The sequence below is a fragment of the Mustela putorius genome, unplaced genomic scaffold, assembly GCF_011764305.1.
Source record: "Mustela putorius furo isolate JIRA1106 unplaced genomic scaffold, ASM1176430v1.1 tig00003909_pilon_pilon_pilon, whole genome shotgun sequence".
Lineage (NCBI taxonomy): Eukaryota > Metazoa > Chordata > Mammalia > Carnivora > Mustelidae > Mustela > Mustela putorius.
The window spans coordinates 24,603,524-24,620,580 of record NW_025422057.1 but is presented as its reverse complement, the minus strand read 5'-3'; the positions used below and the strand labels follow the sequence as shown (position 1 = coordinate 24,620,580).

The 17,057-nt window shown below is 36.5% G+C and overlaps 1 protein-coding gene across 8 annotated transcripts in view; it reads right to left on the bottom strand.

Annotated features, from left to right (window-relative positions):
* The window catches only part of CFAP43 (cilia and flagella associated protein 43), a 103,665-nt gene that overhangs the window by 39,348 nt on the left and 47,260 nt on the right, over nucleotides 1-17,057 (bottom strand). For 5 of the 8 annotated variants that reach the window (XR_006603133.1, XM_045068527.1, XM_004749308.3 and 2 more), the window contains 4 exons: nucleotides 16,117-16,264; nucleotides 15,332-15,433; nucleotides 14,498-14,575; nucleotides 1,004-1,129 (listed from right to left, as the gene is read on the bottom strand). Coding sequence is in view for 7 of the 8 variants with exons in the window: in XM_045068527.1 (XP_044924462.1) it covers nucleotides 1,004-1,129; nucleotides 14,498-14,575; nucleotides 15,332-15,433; nucleotides 16,117-16,264 (454 nt within the window). In the remaining variant the exon portion in view is untranslated. The remainder of the gene's footprint in view (nucleotides 1-1,003; nucleotides 1,130-14,497; nucleotides 14,576-15,331; nucleotides 15,434-16,116; nucleotides 16,265-17,057) is intronic. The other 3 variants (XM_045068524.1, XM_045068528.1, XM_045068529.1) reach the window with 3 other exon arrangements.

The following is a 17,057-nucleotide window of genomic DNA, read 5'->3' as shown; positions in this document are numbered from 1 at the left end:
ACCAGAAAGAGATACAAAGGCTATAGTAATAGAAGTATAGTATCCGAGAAATTGAAGGTTTCAGTTTATACTTTTCTCTAAACTGGACAGAAAATACTTGAAATTCTTTTGTGGATGCCATACTCAACGAAATGAAGCCAGAGGGAAAATGCATGATGATGATGAAGTTATTAAAACTACCTTATTTGATGGCCATAAGACCTGGAATCACTAGCATAGATGAGAGAAGATACATAGGGAACATGCTAATTGTTAATCTTCTCTATTTTAAGGGTGGCCATAGAGTAGATGATGCTCAAAGGGTGGAAAAGTCAGTAAATAAAGAGAAGAAGATATCAACTGTCATTAAGAAAGGGCTAGTGGTGCCTGGGTGGCTCAGTCAGTTAAGTGTCCAACTCTTGATCTCAGCTCAGGTCTTGATATCAGGGTCATGAGTTCAAGCCCTGCATTGGGCTCTATGCTGGGTGTAGAGCACATCTGAAAGAAAGAAAGAAAGAAAGAAAGAAAGAAAGAAAGAAAGGGCAGGCTCACTAAACTGGAAGGTCCAAAGTTGGCATAAGGTGGCTGAGAGGATTTCTAAAAATGTTTAAACGTATGGTGGAAGATGGTTGGAACAAAAGTCATGAAGGAGAGACAAACATCAGATGTGTGGCAGGCCTAGACACTCCTCTTTCTCCTATCCCCCTGCAATTTTTTATAAAGATTTTATTTATTTATGTGAGAGCAAAAGTGAGAGAAGCAGCAGGCAGAGAGAGAAGCAGGCTCCCCACTGAGCAGGGAGTCCGATGTGGGGCTCAATCTCAGGACTCTGAGATCATGACCTGAGCCAAAGGCAGATGCTCAACTGAGCCGCTCAGGTGCCCTCCTCCAACTCCCAAACTTAATAATTCTCTGACTCACTGCATTTATATGCACTAGGTTTTGTTCACATTATCCTAGAAAAGTTCTCCTTCTCATTTTCTTTTTACTTCTTTAATTATATTTCAATTAGATTTTTCAATACCTTTGCCACTTCTTCCTCATTTTCATCATGAAGCCTTTCCAGTTCTTCAAGATCTAGGCCAAATTCCTTTTGGTCTAATTTTGCAATATTATCGACTGTTTCATTTTCTTCCATCATAGCCAGAACCTGAATTTTTCAAATAAGAAAGAATGATGACAAGTAAAGAATTAAACTTTATAGACATGCTTTTCTGAGTCTCTTTAGACAGAAGTCAGTAAAAAAGAGATGTTTTGTTTATCTGAGTGTAACTATCAAGTAAAGCATTAGATTATGGGTTTATTGTGGTCATTTAAGTTTTCAGATTTAATCCTTAAAAACTCATTAATTAAAAAACAAGAAAAATTTAAAAATTCATCACTTCATTGAATGAAATTAAGGAATTATTGATATTTAGGTGTGCTGGTGGTATTGTGGTTATATGTTTTAAGAGTTCATATTTTGGGGCCTGGGGGTGGCTCAGTCAGCTAAGCATCTGACCCATGATTTCAGTGCAGGTCTTGATCTCATGGTTGTCAGCTCAAGCCCCCTGCTGGGCTCCATGTTGGATGTGGAGCCTACTTTAAAAAAAAAAGAAAAGAGTTCTTGTCTTTTAGAGGTACAAACTTAACTAAAGATGAAATGATATGATATCATTTACTTCAAAATGATCAGGAGATTTACTTCAAAATGATCAGGAGAAGGGATAGTGGGTAAGGGTGTAGATGAAATAATATTGGTCACTGGATTTATTATTTTATTATTCTCTCTCCTTTCCTACATATTTGAACATTTCTAAAATAAAAATTACCTTAAAAATTATCTTTAAAAGTTTATAACTTTGGAAAATTCAGGGACAAAGGATATACATTGTAACATATATGACAAAGTATTATCTTCAATATACATAGAGCTCTTACAAATCAACAAAAAAATTCAGAAAATATAATAGAAAAATTTAGGACTTCAATTTCAAAATGGTTGACTAAGAATGGGCTTTACAATCATCTTTTCCTGCTTCAATCCATAAATTAAGAGGAAAGACATGTATAATAAATAAATAAATCTATTATTATAATTATGAGGAAAAAAAGTATCCTTTAGTACCATGGAAACTATAACATCTAAAAGGTGAAAATCAGATGGATCCAAATAATACATGATAGCCCCAAGTGCCCACGAGACAATACTTGAGAAAATGCAGAAGCTACACCAGATATAGGAGCGCGGGGTAAACTAGAAGTAACTGGCAGAGTGATTAGTTGGGGTACTATATCGGAAACAGGCAACAGAAACTGTATGTATCTGCACTGCCACTTGATAAAACTCCCCGGGGGCCCAGCAATGACAACATAAGGGTTTGCTGCCAAGTGGAGGGAACTGGAATGAATATCTGGGTGGGAGACAAGGACAAGACAATGACAAGGAGTGTGCTAGTGGCTAGAAGAAATTAGAGAACATCTCCCCCTGCCATAAGATAGGTGGCCAAGCCACTTCCCAATACCACCCACCCCTTCTCATTTGACTAGACCAGAATACCTGCCGAAGTCACACTCCTACACATCTTCCCAAGCAGGTTCAGCTGGTGTGGTGGAATTACAATGGAGTGTGTCCATTTTAAAGATAAGCATAGAATAGTAAAAATAATAATAGACAACTAATATTTGGGGAACAATAAGACCATTGAAGAGAGACAATAAATTCAATAAACAGAAGACTTGTTACACAAACAGAGAGAGTTAGTTAAACAGAAGTGGAATTTCACATTAACTAGGGATGCAAAAATAATTGTATCTCAAAAAAAAAGAATCAAGAGATTATAGAACTTAAAAGTTTGATCTTTGAAACAAAAAAAATTCAATAGATTTGAATGGACAGGATGAATAGGATGAATAGGATGGACACAATTGAAGATAATTAGTGATCTGCAAGAATCAGTTAAGAATTCTACCAAGTATAAACAAAAAATAAATAAATAAAGAGAAAGTGTGAAAGCAAACTGGAGCTACTTGTATGACACATCTTGAAGGACCGCTAATAAATGCACTTCAGAAGAAGAGAATAAAGAGAATAGGGGCCACAGTGTTGAAAGAAATGATGAGAGAATTTTCGAAGACATAATATAGCATCAACACTCGAGACTGAAAGGGCATAACCAGTGTGGATGAGGGCCAGGTCTAGACACAGAAATGTTGTGAAATTTAAGAACCAAATCCAAAACATTTCTAAAGCGGAAAAGAATTTTGCCAAGTAGAAGAATCTGTCTCATAGAAGACCCACCTTAGCAACACTGGATGCAAAAATACACTGGATTGATAGTTTTGGATCAAATTTTTCAGGGGAAGAAAAACCTTGAATCTGTAATTCTATAGTCATTAAGCCATAGTTCATGTGCAAGGCTGATAAAATTTATGGACAGTCAGGGGCTCAGAAAGTTCACCAATACCCATACCTATGAGAGGATTATTAAGGATGTACTTAATACAGAGGAGGTTGGGTAGAAAGACTTAAATCCAAATAAGATTGACATGTTTTTAAGAGTCTTAAAAACTAGCAATTTAGAGCTATCATTCCAAATGATATTATTAAGAGAAGGTGAGGGAAACAGAGGAAGCTAAAAAAGTAAAAACTAATAATAATACACGGAGGGTCTTGTCTTATATGAAGAGTGAATATGGTATGATACACTCTAAACCAGAGCTTCTCCAAATTTAATGTGCCAAAAATTACCTGGAGGTCTCTTATTAAAGAACATATTCTGATTCAGGACATTCAGGATGGGATTAGGATTCCAGGTGACATCAGTGCTGCTGTGCTCTTCCATGGACTAGGAAGGCACCAGATCACACAGAAAAATAGAAAGTCAAGTATGTGAGTCAGAATCTTAAAGATAGAAATAGAATTATGACTTCCAAAATAGTAAAGAAAAATAGAACAATAATAAAAAAAAAAGTATGAACAATCCAAGAAGATAGAAAAAAGGGGAAAAGAAATAAGTTTAAAATATGTTAAATAGAAAACCAAAAATAAAATGGAATAATTTTAAGCATATCAATAATCACAATAAATGTGCCTAAACTCACCTATTAAAAAGCTCAGACATGATTTACAAAACCAATCCAGTTGTATATTAATTACCAGACAAAAGAAAGTTGGAAATAAAGGAATGGAAAAAGGTATATAAGTAAGTGAAATACATAGCAAAAAAATTAATACAGCAAAAGTTAATATAAAAACCAAAATGTAGATTAAGAACATTAAAAGAGAAAAAGACAGATATTTCATTAGGATAAAAGGAATAATTTATTGAGGGGCTCTCTTATGCACATTTGGGCATCTAATATAAATATTGATAGAAATACAAGGATAAATTGACACACGGCTAATCAAATCCTAGAAAATAGCAGTTCAAATAGCAGAAACATAAATATAAAGAACTTGACACAATTAGATTGATCTAATAGGAAATTAAAAAACAAAAAACAAAACAAAACCCCCCCCAGAGAATAAAACATTCTTTACAATGCACATGGAATAGTTACAGGGTTACAAAAAGCAACTGGATACAATGCTAAAAAGATAATTTCAACAAGTTTTATTTACTGACTACAGTGAAATAAATTTCAAAGTTAGCAAAAAAAAAAGATATGTAAAACAATCTATAATAATATACAAGGCAATCTGAAAAATGGAAACAGACAGATGCATACACTCTTCTAAGAAAATCTTTGGTTGATGTGTTCAAAATGGAATTACAAATGTTTACAACTAAGGAAAGATTAGAAAATTAATTATCAAAATCAATGCAATATAGTCAAAGTGGTACTCAAAGGTATATTTATAGCCTTTCACACATTGGAAAACAATAGGAAATAAACCAAGTTCTCAACTCAAAAAAGTAACAAAATGAGGACAAATAAACCTGATGGAACTAGGGAAGAACAAATAAAATTCTCAATTGCTAAAACCCTAAAAGAGTCAAATGTATTGGTATAAAATTATATATAATGTTCTCTTATCATACTAGTCACATCAATAAAAACTGTCCCATAAAAACACAACTGTGCCATATTAATAAAATAGAAATGCTATTATAAAGTGTGAACAAAAAAAAAGATAAAAGGCATAAATATACAATTAGGAATAGAAAGCTATAACTGAAAAATCAGAAAGACTTGAGATTAGAATATTATACACATTTATATATTTTAAAATCTAGATGAGACAATTTTCTAAGAAAACATAATTTATCAAATCTATACTTCAAAAGAAAAAGAAATAGAAAACCTGACAAAATTAATTATTGCAGAAAAACTTGAAACAAAGAATCAACTCCTGTAACAGAAACCAGGCACAGATGGTTTTATATGTTTGTATGAGTTTTTGTTTTTTAATGAAATCTTAAAACAAAAAGAGAATTCACACTTCATTTTTTTTAAGGTTTTATTTATTTATTTGACAGAGAGAGAGATCACAAGTAGGCAGAGAGGCAGGCAGAGACAGAAGGGGAAGCAGGCTCCCCACTGAGCAGAGAGCTCAGATGCGGGGCTCACTCAGATACGGGGCTCTATCCCAGGACCCTGAGATCATGACCTGAGCTGAAGGCAAAGGCTTAACCCACTAAGCCACCCAGGCCCCCCAAATGCACACTTTATACAAACTGTTCCAAAGCATGGGGAGGGGGAAAAGCTACTCAAATCACTTAAGACTAGTATAAGCCTGATATCATAACTAGAAAGTACAAGAAAACGATATTACTTGTGATAGAGATACAAAAATACTAAACAAAATATTAGCAAATGGAATCTGGTGTAAAATGACCAATGTCTATGGGAGGAATATAGGGTATTTGATAAAGTTTGCACCAAAATTCACAATAAAAACTCCTAAGTAACAAGGGATAGAAAGAAATTTTACTTGTGAAAGGATATCTAACAGATGCTGAGGCAAGTATCACACTTAAAAGTTAGAAACTTTCCCATTAAGTTCAGGAAGAAGATAAGCATGTCCACTCTCATGACCACTATCCTATTAGAAGCCCTTGGCATAAGACAAGAAATAAATGAAGCATAAAAATTAATAAGAGACATGATTTCCAGAAGATATGATAGTTTACCTAGATAATCCAAGAGAAACAATTGACAAAAGAGCAGAACTAAAAAGAGAATTTAGCAAGGTGATCAAATATAAAAAATAAAATCAGTAACATTCATATATACTAGTAGTAGCCAATTAGAAAATGCAATAGAGGGCATCTGTGTGGCTCAGTTGGTTAACCTCTGCTTTCAGCTCAGGTCATGAACCCAGGGTCCTGGGATTGACCCCTGCATCAGGCTCTCTTCTCAGTGGAGAGTCTGCTTCTCCTTCTGCCTGCCACTCTCCCTGCTTGTTCTCTCTCTTTCTCTCTGTCAAATAAATAAAATCTTAAAAAAGAAAGAACATAAAAAGAAACTGTAAAAGAAAAATATTCCATTCACAAAAGCAAAAAAACCCAAAACTAAAAGAAACCTAAAAACAAAATTAAACAAAGTCACTTTTAGACTAAAATGTCACTGAAGAATTTTTAATTGAATAGACATATATTTATTTACATATAAATATTAAATTTATATAATACATATTATATGTAAGATTTATATTATAGGGGGAGTGGTAAGATGGTGGATAGTAGGGTGACCCTAACCTGCTTCCTCACAGAGGAACACAGAGAGATAAAGATTGGATCATTCTGAACATCTATGAAACTGGTCAGAAGTCTTATAGAGAAGAAAGCTGTACATCTATAAACCAGAAAAATGAACTGTGGAAGATGGAGAAATTCACCCCAAAAGAAAGAATAGGAAGAAATGATGGCTAGAGACTTAATCAATACACATAAAAGTAAAATGTCTGAACAAGAATTTAAAGCAACAATTGTAAGGATAGTAGCTGGGCTTGAATAAAGCATAGAAGATGCCAGAGAATCCAGTACTACAGAGATAAAAGAACTAAAGTCTAGTCAGGCTGAAATTAAAAATGCTATAACTGAATGCAGTCCTAAGTGGAGTCCATAAAAATGAGGATGAATGAATCAGAAAAGTGAATCAGTGATAGAGAAGATAAAATTATGGAAAAATAATGACACTGAAAAGAAGAGGGAAAGAAAACTAGACCATGAAGACAGACTTAGGGAACTCAGTGACTCCATAAAGTATTACAGGAGCCCCAGAAGATGAAAAGCAGGAAAAAAAGGCAGAGAGCTTATTTAAACAAATTATAGCTGAGAACTTCCCTAATCTGGAGAAGGAAACAGGCATTCAAGTCCAGAATCATGGAGAACTCCCCTCAAAATCAACCGCCCCCCCCCAAAAAAGGTCAATACTTCAACATATTATAGTGAAGTTTGCAATTTATAAAGATAAAGAGAAAATCCTGAAAACAGCTTGGGACAAAAGATCCTTAACCTATAAGGGTAGACACATGTGGCTGGCAGCAGACCTGTCCGCAGAGACCTGGCAAACCAGAAAGGGCTAGTATGCTATATTCAACAAGCTAAATGGGGAAAATATTCAGCCAAGAATACTTTATCCAGCAAGGCTGTCATTTAGAATAAGAGAGAGAGAGTTTACAAGACAAACAAAAACTAAAGTAATTTGTGAACACTAAACCAGTCCTACAAGAAATATTAAAGGGGACCTTTTTAGCAGAGAGAAATCCCAAAAGTAACAAAGACCAGAAAGGAACAGAGACAATCAACAGGATTAGCAACTTTACAGGTAATACAATGGGACTAAAATCATACCTTTCAATAATTACTCTGAATGTAAATAGATTAAATGCACCAGTCAAAAGGCATAGGGTATCTGACCCATATCAATATGTGCTTATAAAAGACTCATTCTAGCCCCAAAGTCACCTCCAGATTGAAAATGAAGTGGTGGAGAGCCATTTATCATGCTAATGGACATAAAAAGAAAGCTGGAGTAGTCATTCTTACCTCAAACTAGATTTTAAACCAAAGACTGTAATAAAAGATGAAGAAGGACACTATCTCCTAATAAAGGGGTCTATCCCAGAACTTCTTCTTGGATATAACAATTATAACAATTGTAAATATTTGTTCCCCTAACTTGGGAGCAGCCAAATATATGAACAAATCCATAACAAAATTAAAGAAACCATTGATAATAATACAATAATAGTAGAGTACTTTCACCCCACTCACAGCAATGGACAGATCATTTAAGCAGAAGGTCAATAAGGAAAGTTGGGCTCTGAATCACACACTGGTTCAGATCGACTTAACAGTTATCTTCAGAGCATTTCATCCTAAAGCAGCAAAATACACACTCTTTTTGAGTGCACATGGAACATTCTCCAGAATAGGTCACATAATAGGTCACAAATCAGGTTTGAACTGGTACAAAAAGACTGAGATCATACCATGCATATTTTCAGACCACAGTGCAATGAAACTTGAAGTCAACCATCAGAAGAAATTTGGAAGGACAATAAGTACATAGAGGTTAAAGAATATCCTACTAAAGAATGAATGGGTCAACCAGGAAATTAAAGAATTAAAAAAAAAACATGTGGAAGCAAATAAGAATGAAAACATGACAGTTCAAAATCTTTCAGATGCAGCAAAGGTGTACCTATGAGGAAAGTATATAGCAATACTAGTTTTTCTCAAGAAGCAAGAAAAGTCTCAAATACACAACCTAACCTCACACCCAAAGGAGCTGGAAAAGGAACAATAAATAAAGCCTAACTCTAGCAGGAGAAGAGAAATAATAAAGATTAGAGCAGAAATCAATGATGTAGGAACTTAAAAAAAAAAAAACAGAGAACAGATCAATGAAACTAGGAGCTGGTTCTTGGAAAGAATTAATAAGATTGATAAACCCCTAGTTAGACTTACCAAAAAGCAAAGAGAAAGGGCCTAAATTAATAAAACCATGAATGAAAGAGGAGAGATCACAACCAATATGGAAGAAATGTGAATAATTGTAAGAGAATATATGAGCAATCATATGCCAACAAATTAGGCAATCTGGAAGAAATGGATACATTTCTAAAAACATACAAACTACCAAAACTGAACCAGGAAAACACTTGAACAGACCCATAACTGGCAAGGAAATTGAAGCAATAATTAAAAATCTCCCAACAAACAAGAGTCCAGGGCCAGATGGCTTCCCATGCTCATGGATTGGAAGAATAAATGTTAAAATGTCTATGCTTCCCAAAGCAATCTACACTTCAATTCAATCCCTATCAAAATACCACCAGTATTATTCTCAGAGCTGGAACAAACAATCTTAAAATTTGTATGGAAACAAAAAAAGACCCTGAATAGCCAAAGTAATGTTGAAAAAGAAAACCAAAGCTGGAGGCATCACAATTCCAGGCTACAAGCTGTATTACAAAGCTGTCATCATCAAGACAGTATGGTACTGGCACAAAAACAGACACATAGATCAATGGAACAGAATAAAGAACCCCTAAACGGACCCTCAGCTCTATGGTCAACTAATCTTGGACAAGGCAGAAAAGACTATCCAATGGAAAAAAGATGGTCTCTCCAACAAATGGTGTTGGGAAAATTGGACAGCCACAAGTAGAAGAATGAAACTGGACCACTTTATTACACCATATACAAAAATAAAATCAAAATGGATGAAAGACCTAAATATGAAACTGGAATCCATCAAAATCCTAGAGGAAAACACAGGTAGCAAGCTCTTTGACTTTGACTGCAGCAACTTCTTGCTAAACAAAAAGCAAGGGAAACAAAAGGAAAAATAAACTATTAGGACTTCATCAATATAAAAAGCTTCTGCACAGCAAAGGAAACAACAAAACTAAAAGGCAACCTAAGGAATGGGAGAAGATATTTGCAAATGTCTTATCAGATAAAGGGCTACTATCCATGATCTATAAAGAATGTATCAAACTCAACACCCAAAAAACAGATGTCAAGAAATGGAGAGAATTCAGGAACAGACATTTCTCCAAAGAAAACATACAAATGGCTACAGACGCACAAAAAAATGCTCAACATCACGAGCATCAGGGAAATACAAATCAAAAGCACAATGGAATACCACCTCACACTGGTCAGAATGGCTAAAATTAACAACTCAGGAAACAACAAGTGTTGGTGAGAATATGGAGAAAGGGGAACCCTCTAACACTGTTGGTGGGAATGCAAACTGATGCAGACACTCTGGAAAACAGTATGGAACTTCGTCAGGAAGTTAAAAATAGAACTACTGTATAACCCAGAAATTACACTTCTATGTATTTATCCAAAGGATACAAAAATAGTGACTTGAAGGGACACATGCATCCCCATGATTATAGCAGCAATGTTCACAAAAGCCAAACTATGGAAAAAGCCCAGATGACCATCAACAGATGAATGGATAAAGAAGTGTTGTATATATACAATGGAATACTACTCAGCCATCTAAAGAGTGCTATGGTGAGTGCTGTGAATTGTGTAAGACTGATGATTCACCTGTAACCCTGAAACAAATAATACATTATATGTTAATAAATTTTTTAAAAAAGAATGAAATCTTGCCATTTGCAATGGCATGGATGGAACTAACGGGTATTATGCTAAGAGAAATTAGTCAGAGAAAGATAATTATATGATTTCACTCATATATGGAAATTAAGAAACAAAACAGTTGAACATAGGGGAAGGAAAAGAAAAATGAAATAAGATAAAAACAGAGAGGGAGGGCACCTGGGTGGCTTGGTGGGTTAACCTCTGCCTTCAGCTCAGGTCATGATCCCAGGGTCCTGGGATCAAGGCCTACATCGGGCTCTCTGCTCAGTGGGGAGGCTGCTTCTCCCTCTCTCTCTGCCTGCTTCTCGGCCTACTTGTGATTTCTCTCTCTGTCAAATAAATAAATAAAATATTTAAAATAAATAAATAAAGTAATACATAAAAATATTTATTTATGTATTATTTTGTTTGTTTGTTTAATTTTAAAAACAGAGAGGGAGGCAAACTCTTAACTCTTAACTCTAGGAAGCAAACTGAGGGTAGATGGAGGGGGGTTGGGGGAAGGATGGGATAACTGGGTGATGGGGATTAAGGAGGACTCTTGATGTAAGGAGTGCTGGGCATTAGATGCAACTGATAAATCACAAAATTCCACCCTGAAACTAATAATACACTATGTATTAACTAGATTGAGTTTAAATAAAATATCTTAAAGATTTATATCATATATTTTTATATATATTCTGTGTATATAAACTTTCAGAAATAGCAAATAAATTCTTACCCAAATCAAAGGTAAGCAATGTATTCTCAGAGTCAAATCAGAGTTTTACATTGAGCTTGACAAACCAATCTTAAAATTCAAATAGAAAAATAAATGTGTTGGGACGCCTGGGTGGCTCAGTTGGTTAGGCAGCTGCCTTCGGCTCAGGTCATGATCCCAGGGTCCTGGGATCGAGTCCCACATCGGGCTCCTTGCTCGGCAGGGAGCCTGCTTCTCCCTCTGCCTCTGCCTGCCTCTTTGTCTACCTGTGCTCACTCGCTCTCTCTCCCTCTGTCTCTGGCAAATAAATAAATAAAATCTTAAAAAAAAAAAAAAAAGAAAAAGAAATGTGCATTAAAAAGGCCAACATTTTTCTTTTTTGAAAAAGAAGAGTAAAGGGAGAATTACCTTTCAAGGCATAAAAATATTTTATAATGTGATATCAAAGCTATCAAAATAGTTTGGAATTTTCCTGGGAAATGGTCAATACTCTATTTCAGAATAGAGAGTCCAGAAACAATAGTGCATATATGGGAATCTAGGGACTGACAGAGGAAGTACTCCCAAGTCATTGGAGAAAAGGTGGTACATTCAATAAAAAGCACAGGCGAAATGGGCTAGTCATTTGAAAAAATAAATTTAGATCCATACCTCACACCACTCATGAAAATAAATTACAGGTGAAATAAAAGGAGTATTAGAAAAAAAATTGTGAGACTTTGGAAGACCTTTTTAAAATCAGATATAGAGAACAAAACCTCTAAATAAAATATCAGTACATTTGGATCATAACTTATAAATTCTGCATTTTAAAAGGCACATTGTAAAAGGTAAGGCACAAGACATAAAATATTTGTAGTATTTGTAGGTTGAACCATATAAAACTGTGATTTCACATGGTTCAACCTGATAGTAAAGCCAGCTCTAGATTTTCCCCTTGCACACTTCTGTGCTTGTTCTCCCTCCCAGCTGACTGTGTTGAGCTCAAAAAAGGCAACCTCAGAAGGCGTTGCTGAAGACAGCAGGATCTCCTCCATTGCGTCTCTGAACAACTGCATGGAATAGAGCAGTTAAGGACCAGTTAATAAACTTCCAATCCCTATGACACTCGATTTTTGGAGTTTAGTTATTATCACAGCTTAACTAGCCTTAATTACGACAAATATAAATTAAAAATAAAAATAAAAAAGAACTCCCCAATCGAAAGGAAAAAGACCAACCACATGATAGAAAAATAGGCAAAAGATATGAATAAGGAATTCACAGAAGAGGAAGGTCTCTTAGAGTTAAGAGAGGATAGTCAACCCAATTAGTAATAAGGAAAATCAAACAAAGAGAAGGAAATTCCCAAAGAAAAATTTGAGGACATTTCCCAGAACTGAAGGACAAAGATTTTTTATAGAAAGTGCTCACCAATGTCTAGCACTCAAGAAAGACAAAAACTAGCAAATGAACTAGGGTCCTGGTACAAAACAGATGACACACCCAAATGGGATAACTGGGGAGAGGGACTTTTATAAAAGTATTGTCAGGGTAAAGGAAACCAACAAGGCATGATAAAGCATCTCAGGGTAGCAACACAGAAGTGATTACTACGCCTATGTGTGAAGCGTAGGGTTGGGAGTAGTTACTGGAACCTGGAGAGATCGGTAGTTGCAGGAAAGGGCTGGCTGTCACTGCCAAATCATAATACTACAAAGAGGCCACTGAAGGAATAAAGACCCTGCCCTCTGATCTGCCGCTGCTCCTCACTGACTATGCCCAGCCGGAAGCGAGAGACAAGATAGCACATTGATACTATCCACAAAGGCCAGCCTGTTGGGGCTGAGAAGGGTGGGGGTGGGGAATATATCTGCACCAGCAAACCAAAAATATCCATCAAATCTATCAAGGTACATAATTGTGAAATTTCCTAACAGCTGGGATAAAGGATCCTGTAAGTTTGCAGAGACAAAACCTGGTTACCTAGAAAGAACTGGGAATCAGAAAGGTACTGGATTCTCTAAAGCAAACACTGAGAGCTAGAAGATGATGGAGCAAGCCTTCAAAATTCTGAGGGAAAATCAAGGAACACTGAGGCAAGCTATCAAATGAGTGTGACAGTAGGATAAAGAAATTTTAAGAAAAGCCAAGTTTCAAAAATATCCCTCCCACATGCCCTTTCCCAAGAACGGAGACAAAGCATTGTAGAACTCTAAGGGGACAGGCATCATCCACACTGCATTACCTTTCCAGAAGCACAGCTACCAGCAGGCAACAACACAGCAGTCCTGCTTAGGACACTACTAGAAGATGTACATCAAGAAAACAAAGAAAAATGCATTGGGCCTTGGAAAGAGGGGCTCCAACTCAGCGGGCAGAGGATTTCCCAGACGTATAGACAAGAGGAGTTCCTAGGACTCATGCTCCCTCAGACATGTACCTGGTCTAGGGAGCAAGGTGCTTAGACTAGAGCTGGAAGATGGAAAAGGAGGTCATAAAAACAAACAAACCACTGACAGCTTGACTACCTCAGGTATCTGACTGTGTTAAGAAGAGTTTTTAGCATTTTCAGAGGGTCTAAATCAGTGAGTAGGTACATAGAAAGGCTTACTCTAAAACAAAGGCAATTATTCCAGGGAAAATATGATTGTAAAAACGGAAATGTAATCATAACATACCATGTGGCTCAGCTTTGAGAGTATTTATGTAACTCTACTAGTGTGCATACTGATACGGATTTATGTGTATGTTGTAGGGAAGGGGTGTAAAAGAACCTACTCATCTTCCATACCGGGAAGTCCACAGTTAGTGCCAAAATAGAAATATCAAGAAAAAACAGGATTAAAAAAACCATTTAGAAAGATAAAGGTAAATACCCAAACAAAAAAAATGATGAAAGAATTGAAAACACTTATCTCGGGAGTACAGGAATCATAGAGAAGAAAAGTAGGGCAGGTGCTGTTTTAAAAACACTATTTTTAATTATATAACTCATTATTTAACCTGTAAAAGTGTATACATGTAACTTTGATAAAAATATGTATTTAAAAAAAAAAAAAAAGAAGGGAGACCCAGCGTCAGAAAGCCCAAGAAGAAAACCACTGTTTACATATGGTGTGGAATGGGACAGATTCCACCATGTTACAGCACTTCAGAAGACCGAGCTTACTAAAAAGGAGTACAGCTCCTCATGCGGTGTTGGATAAAATGAAGTTCAAAAAAGGAATTTTAGACCGAGGGCCAGTATATTCATTTATGAATTCGCACCACTTACAGTTTTAGCAAGTGCTTTGATTCCTGTTTTTATCTCTTTCCTTTTTCTGGAAAACCGTTTCACCTCATTTTTGATGGCCTGAAATGGAACAAGTACATCACTTAAGCAGGCAAGAGAAATTATAGTTGTACGACGGATAGGCAGATAGATGCACACAGAGGTACACAGATACACAGGTAGTACTTCTCTGGAAACAACTTTTGTAAAGACTAAGAATATGGAGTGTGCATGAAATACTGCCCCTGCACTGCCTTGCTTAAGTCCAATGCTGCTGTGCAAGTGACCCTGGAAGCAACTTGCAACTGATGTCATTTCAAAGGCCAAAGGAAAGAAGATAAATAGTGAAAAAATTAAATAGAGAATAGCTGACAAAAGCAACCAGTCAGCTATTTTATTGGGAACTTGAGTGAAACTAACAAGCTAAATTCAGACACGAGCTGCTAGTTTTGTCACTTTCCTGCACATCTAAAGCCACCATGTCCTTTCTCCTGTTCCTGGTTCACCTGTTTTCTTCAAATCAACTTTGCAACAGCCCCCAACATTCACCCCGACATGAAGTATCTGATCATTCTTCACTTTGGCTTCCCTAGACATGTTTGTTTTGTTTCATATTAGCTTAAGCACTGTTCCTAAAGCTAATAACTTCATCTAAAAGCTTGGGCTAGATTAGGGTGTTTGCTTTCAGGAAAGTTATTACACTTGTATGATGTAATGTTCTGCCCAGTGGTATCTCATTCTACTTTCTAACTTTCCAATGGGTTTTCATAGGAAACTAATCTATTTGGCACAAATACGGAGCATTATTTCAAATGTCCTCCTATGTTTTATAAATACCTCTTCACTTTTTTGTTGTATCCAGGGAATTTCCTTTATGTTATCAACTTGGACTAATTCCTCTTGTGATGAATCAATGCTTGGCTTCATAGTCTCATTTATCTTAGAAGAAGACAGACATTTCTTAAAATTAAAATGCTTTTCCTCCCACTCCACTTCATATAATTGCTTTGGATCTCTTTGCACTTGTTGCATTTTTAAAATAATACCCAAAATTTTGCCTGCCCAAGATGTAATATTTTATTAATTTAATTCATATCAGTCTGTCCTTAGGTCAGTCACACCTTTCACTGAGAAAACAAAAATGATCAGACAGGGCACACATTCACCAAATCACTCTTTGCTTCCTTCCTGTCATTGCAGACCACATGCTCCTGCCTATCAAGCCTGGCCCTGCCATTTGTACTTAGGATCTCAGTCTTTTCTTCCTGCCTGGGGTCTTTACACTTAAAAGAAAAAAAAAAAAATCCTCTTGCCCTCCTGCACCATCCATTCCTCCTTTTTTTTTTTTTTTTTAAGGATTTTATTATTTGACACAGAGAGATCACAAGTAGGCAGAGAGAGAGGGGGGAAGCAGGCTCCCCGCTGAGCAGGGAGCCCAATGTGGGGCTCCATCCCAGGACCCTGAGACCATGACCTGAGTCGAAGGCAGAGGCTTAATCCACGGAGCCCCCCAGGCACCCCCATTCCTCCTTGAAAACTGATATCTGATTTCGAAAGGAAGAGAGAGGGGGTGGAGGGAAAAGGGGAAGGAAGGAAGGACAAACGCTGTATTGGAACTCAACTGGATGTTCAGATTTTGATTCCAAATTCAAGGACTGTCCTTGTTGTATACTTAAATAATCGTTCTCCTCATTCATGGTGTTGCTCAGAGAAATTGAAAGTTTCTGGGAATAATGGATAATGTCATTGGCTAGGTTTCCTCCAAGCCGCCTATATTAATAAAAGAAGAGAAAAGGACTACAAAATCCAATTTTAAAAAGTCACATTTTAGCAGCATTATTTCCAGATACCTAACCATTTCTACACAAAGAAATATGGGGCTAATTCTCCACAGTGCCCTGTAGTTATTAGGACTCTACTTCTTAGATAGGTGAGTCCTTTCATAGGCTCCCGGACATGATAGTCCTCTTGACCTCTCTGAGGTGACCTCTTCTCACACTGTCCCTGGACCCTTACCCTACACATCCTCTGTACCTACCTGCCTTGGCCGCTGTACAGAAGAGCCATTGTTCTGGTGGAGCCTTAGAATATACTAGGCATTTTACTGCTTCCCATACATAATCACACTGTCATATTTGTTCCTCATAACCCCCACCCGCCACTGAAGGAAGCATCACTCCCATGCAATATGCCAGGGCATTGCAAACCTTAGACATATCAGTACTGCATGGGTGAGGGATTGTTAAAAACAGATTTCTGGGCCCCAATCACAGAGATTCTGATTCAGAAAGTTTGGGAAAGGACCAAAAATAAGCATTTCTAACAAGTTTACAGTTGCTGCAGACCCCATCTTTGGGCACATTGTTATAGATGATTTAGAGAGGGTATTATTATGTGCCTGAGGTCACAAGTTAGTAAGTCCTGGACCAAGGTTTCAAGCTCTACTTTGTTTTGAGTCAGAAGTCCACATGATTAATGACCCATGGATGGAAATGTCCTTACTTCTAGAAAGAGGGCTCCAGCATTTGTTCGTTATTGCTGGAGATGCTGTTTGTTCACTTAC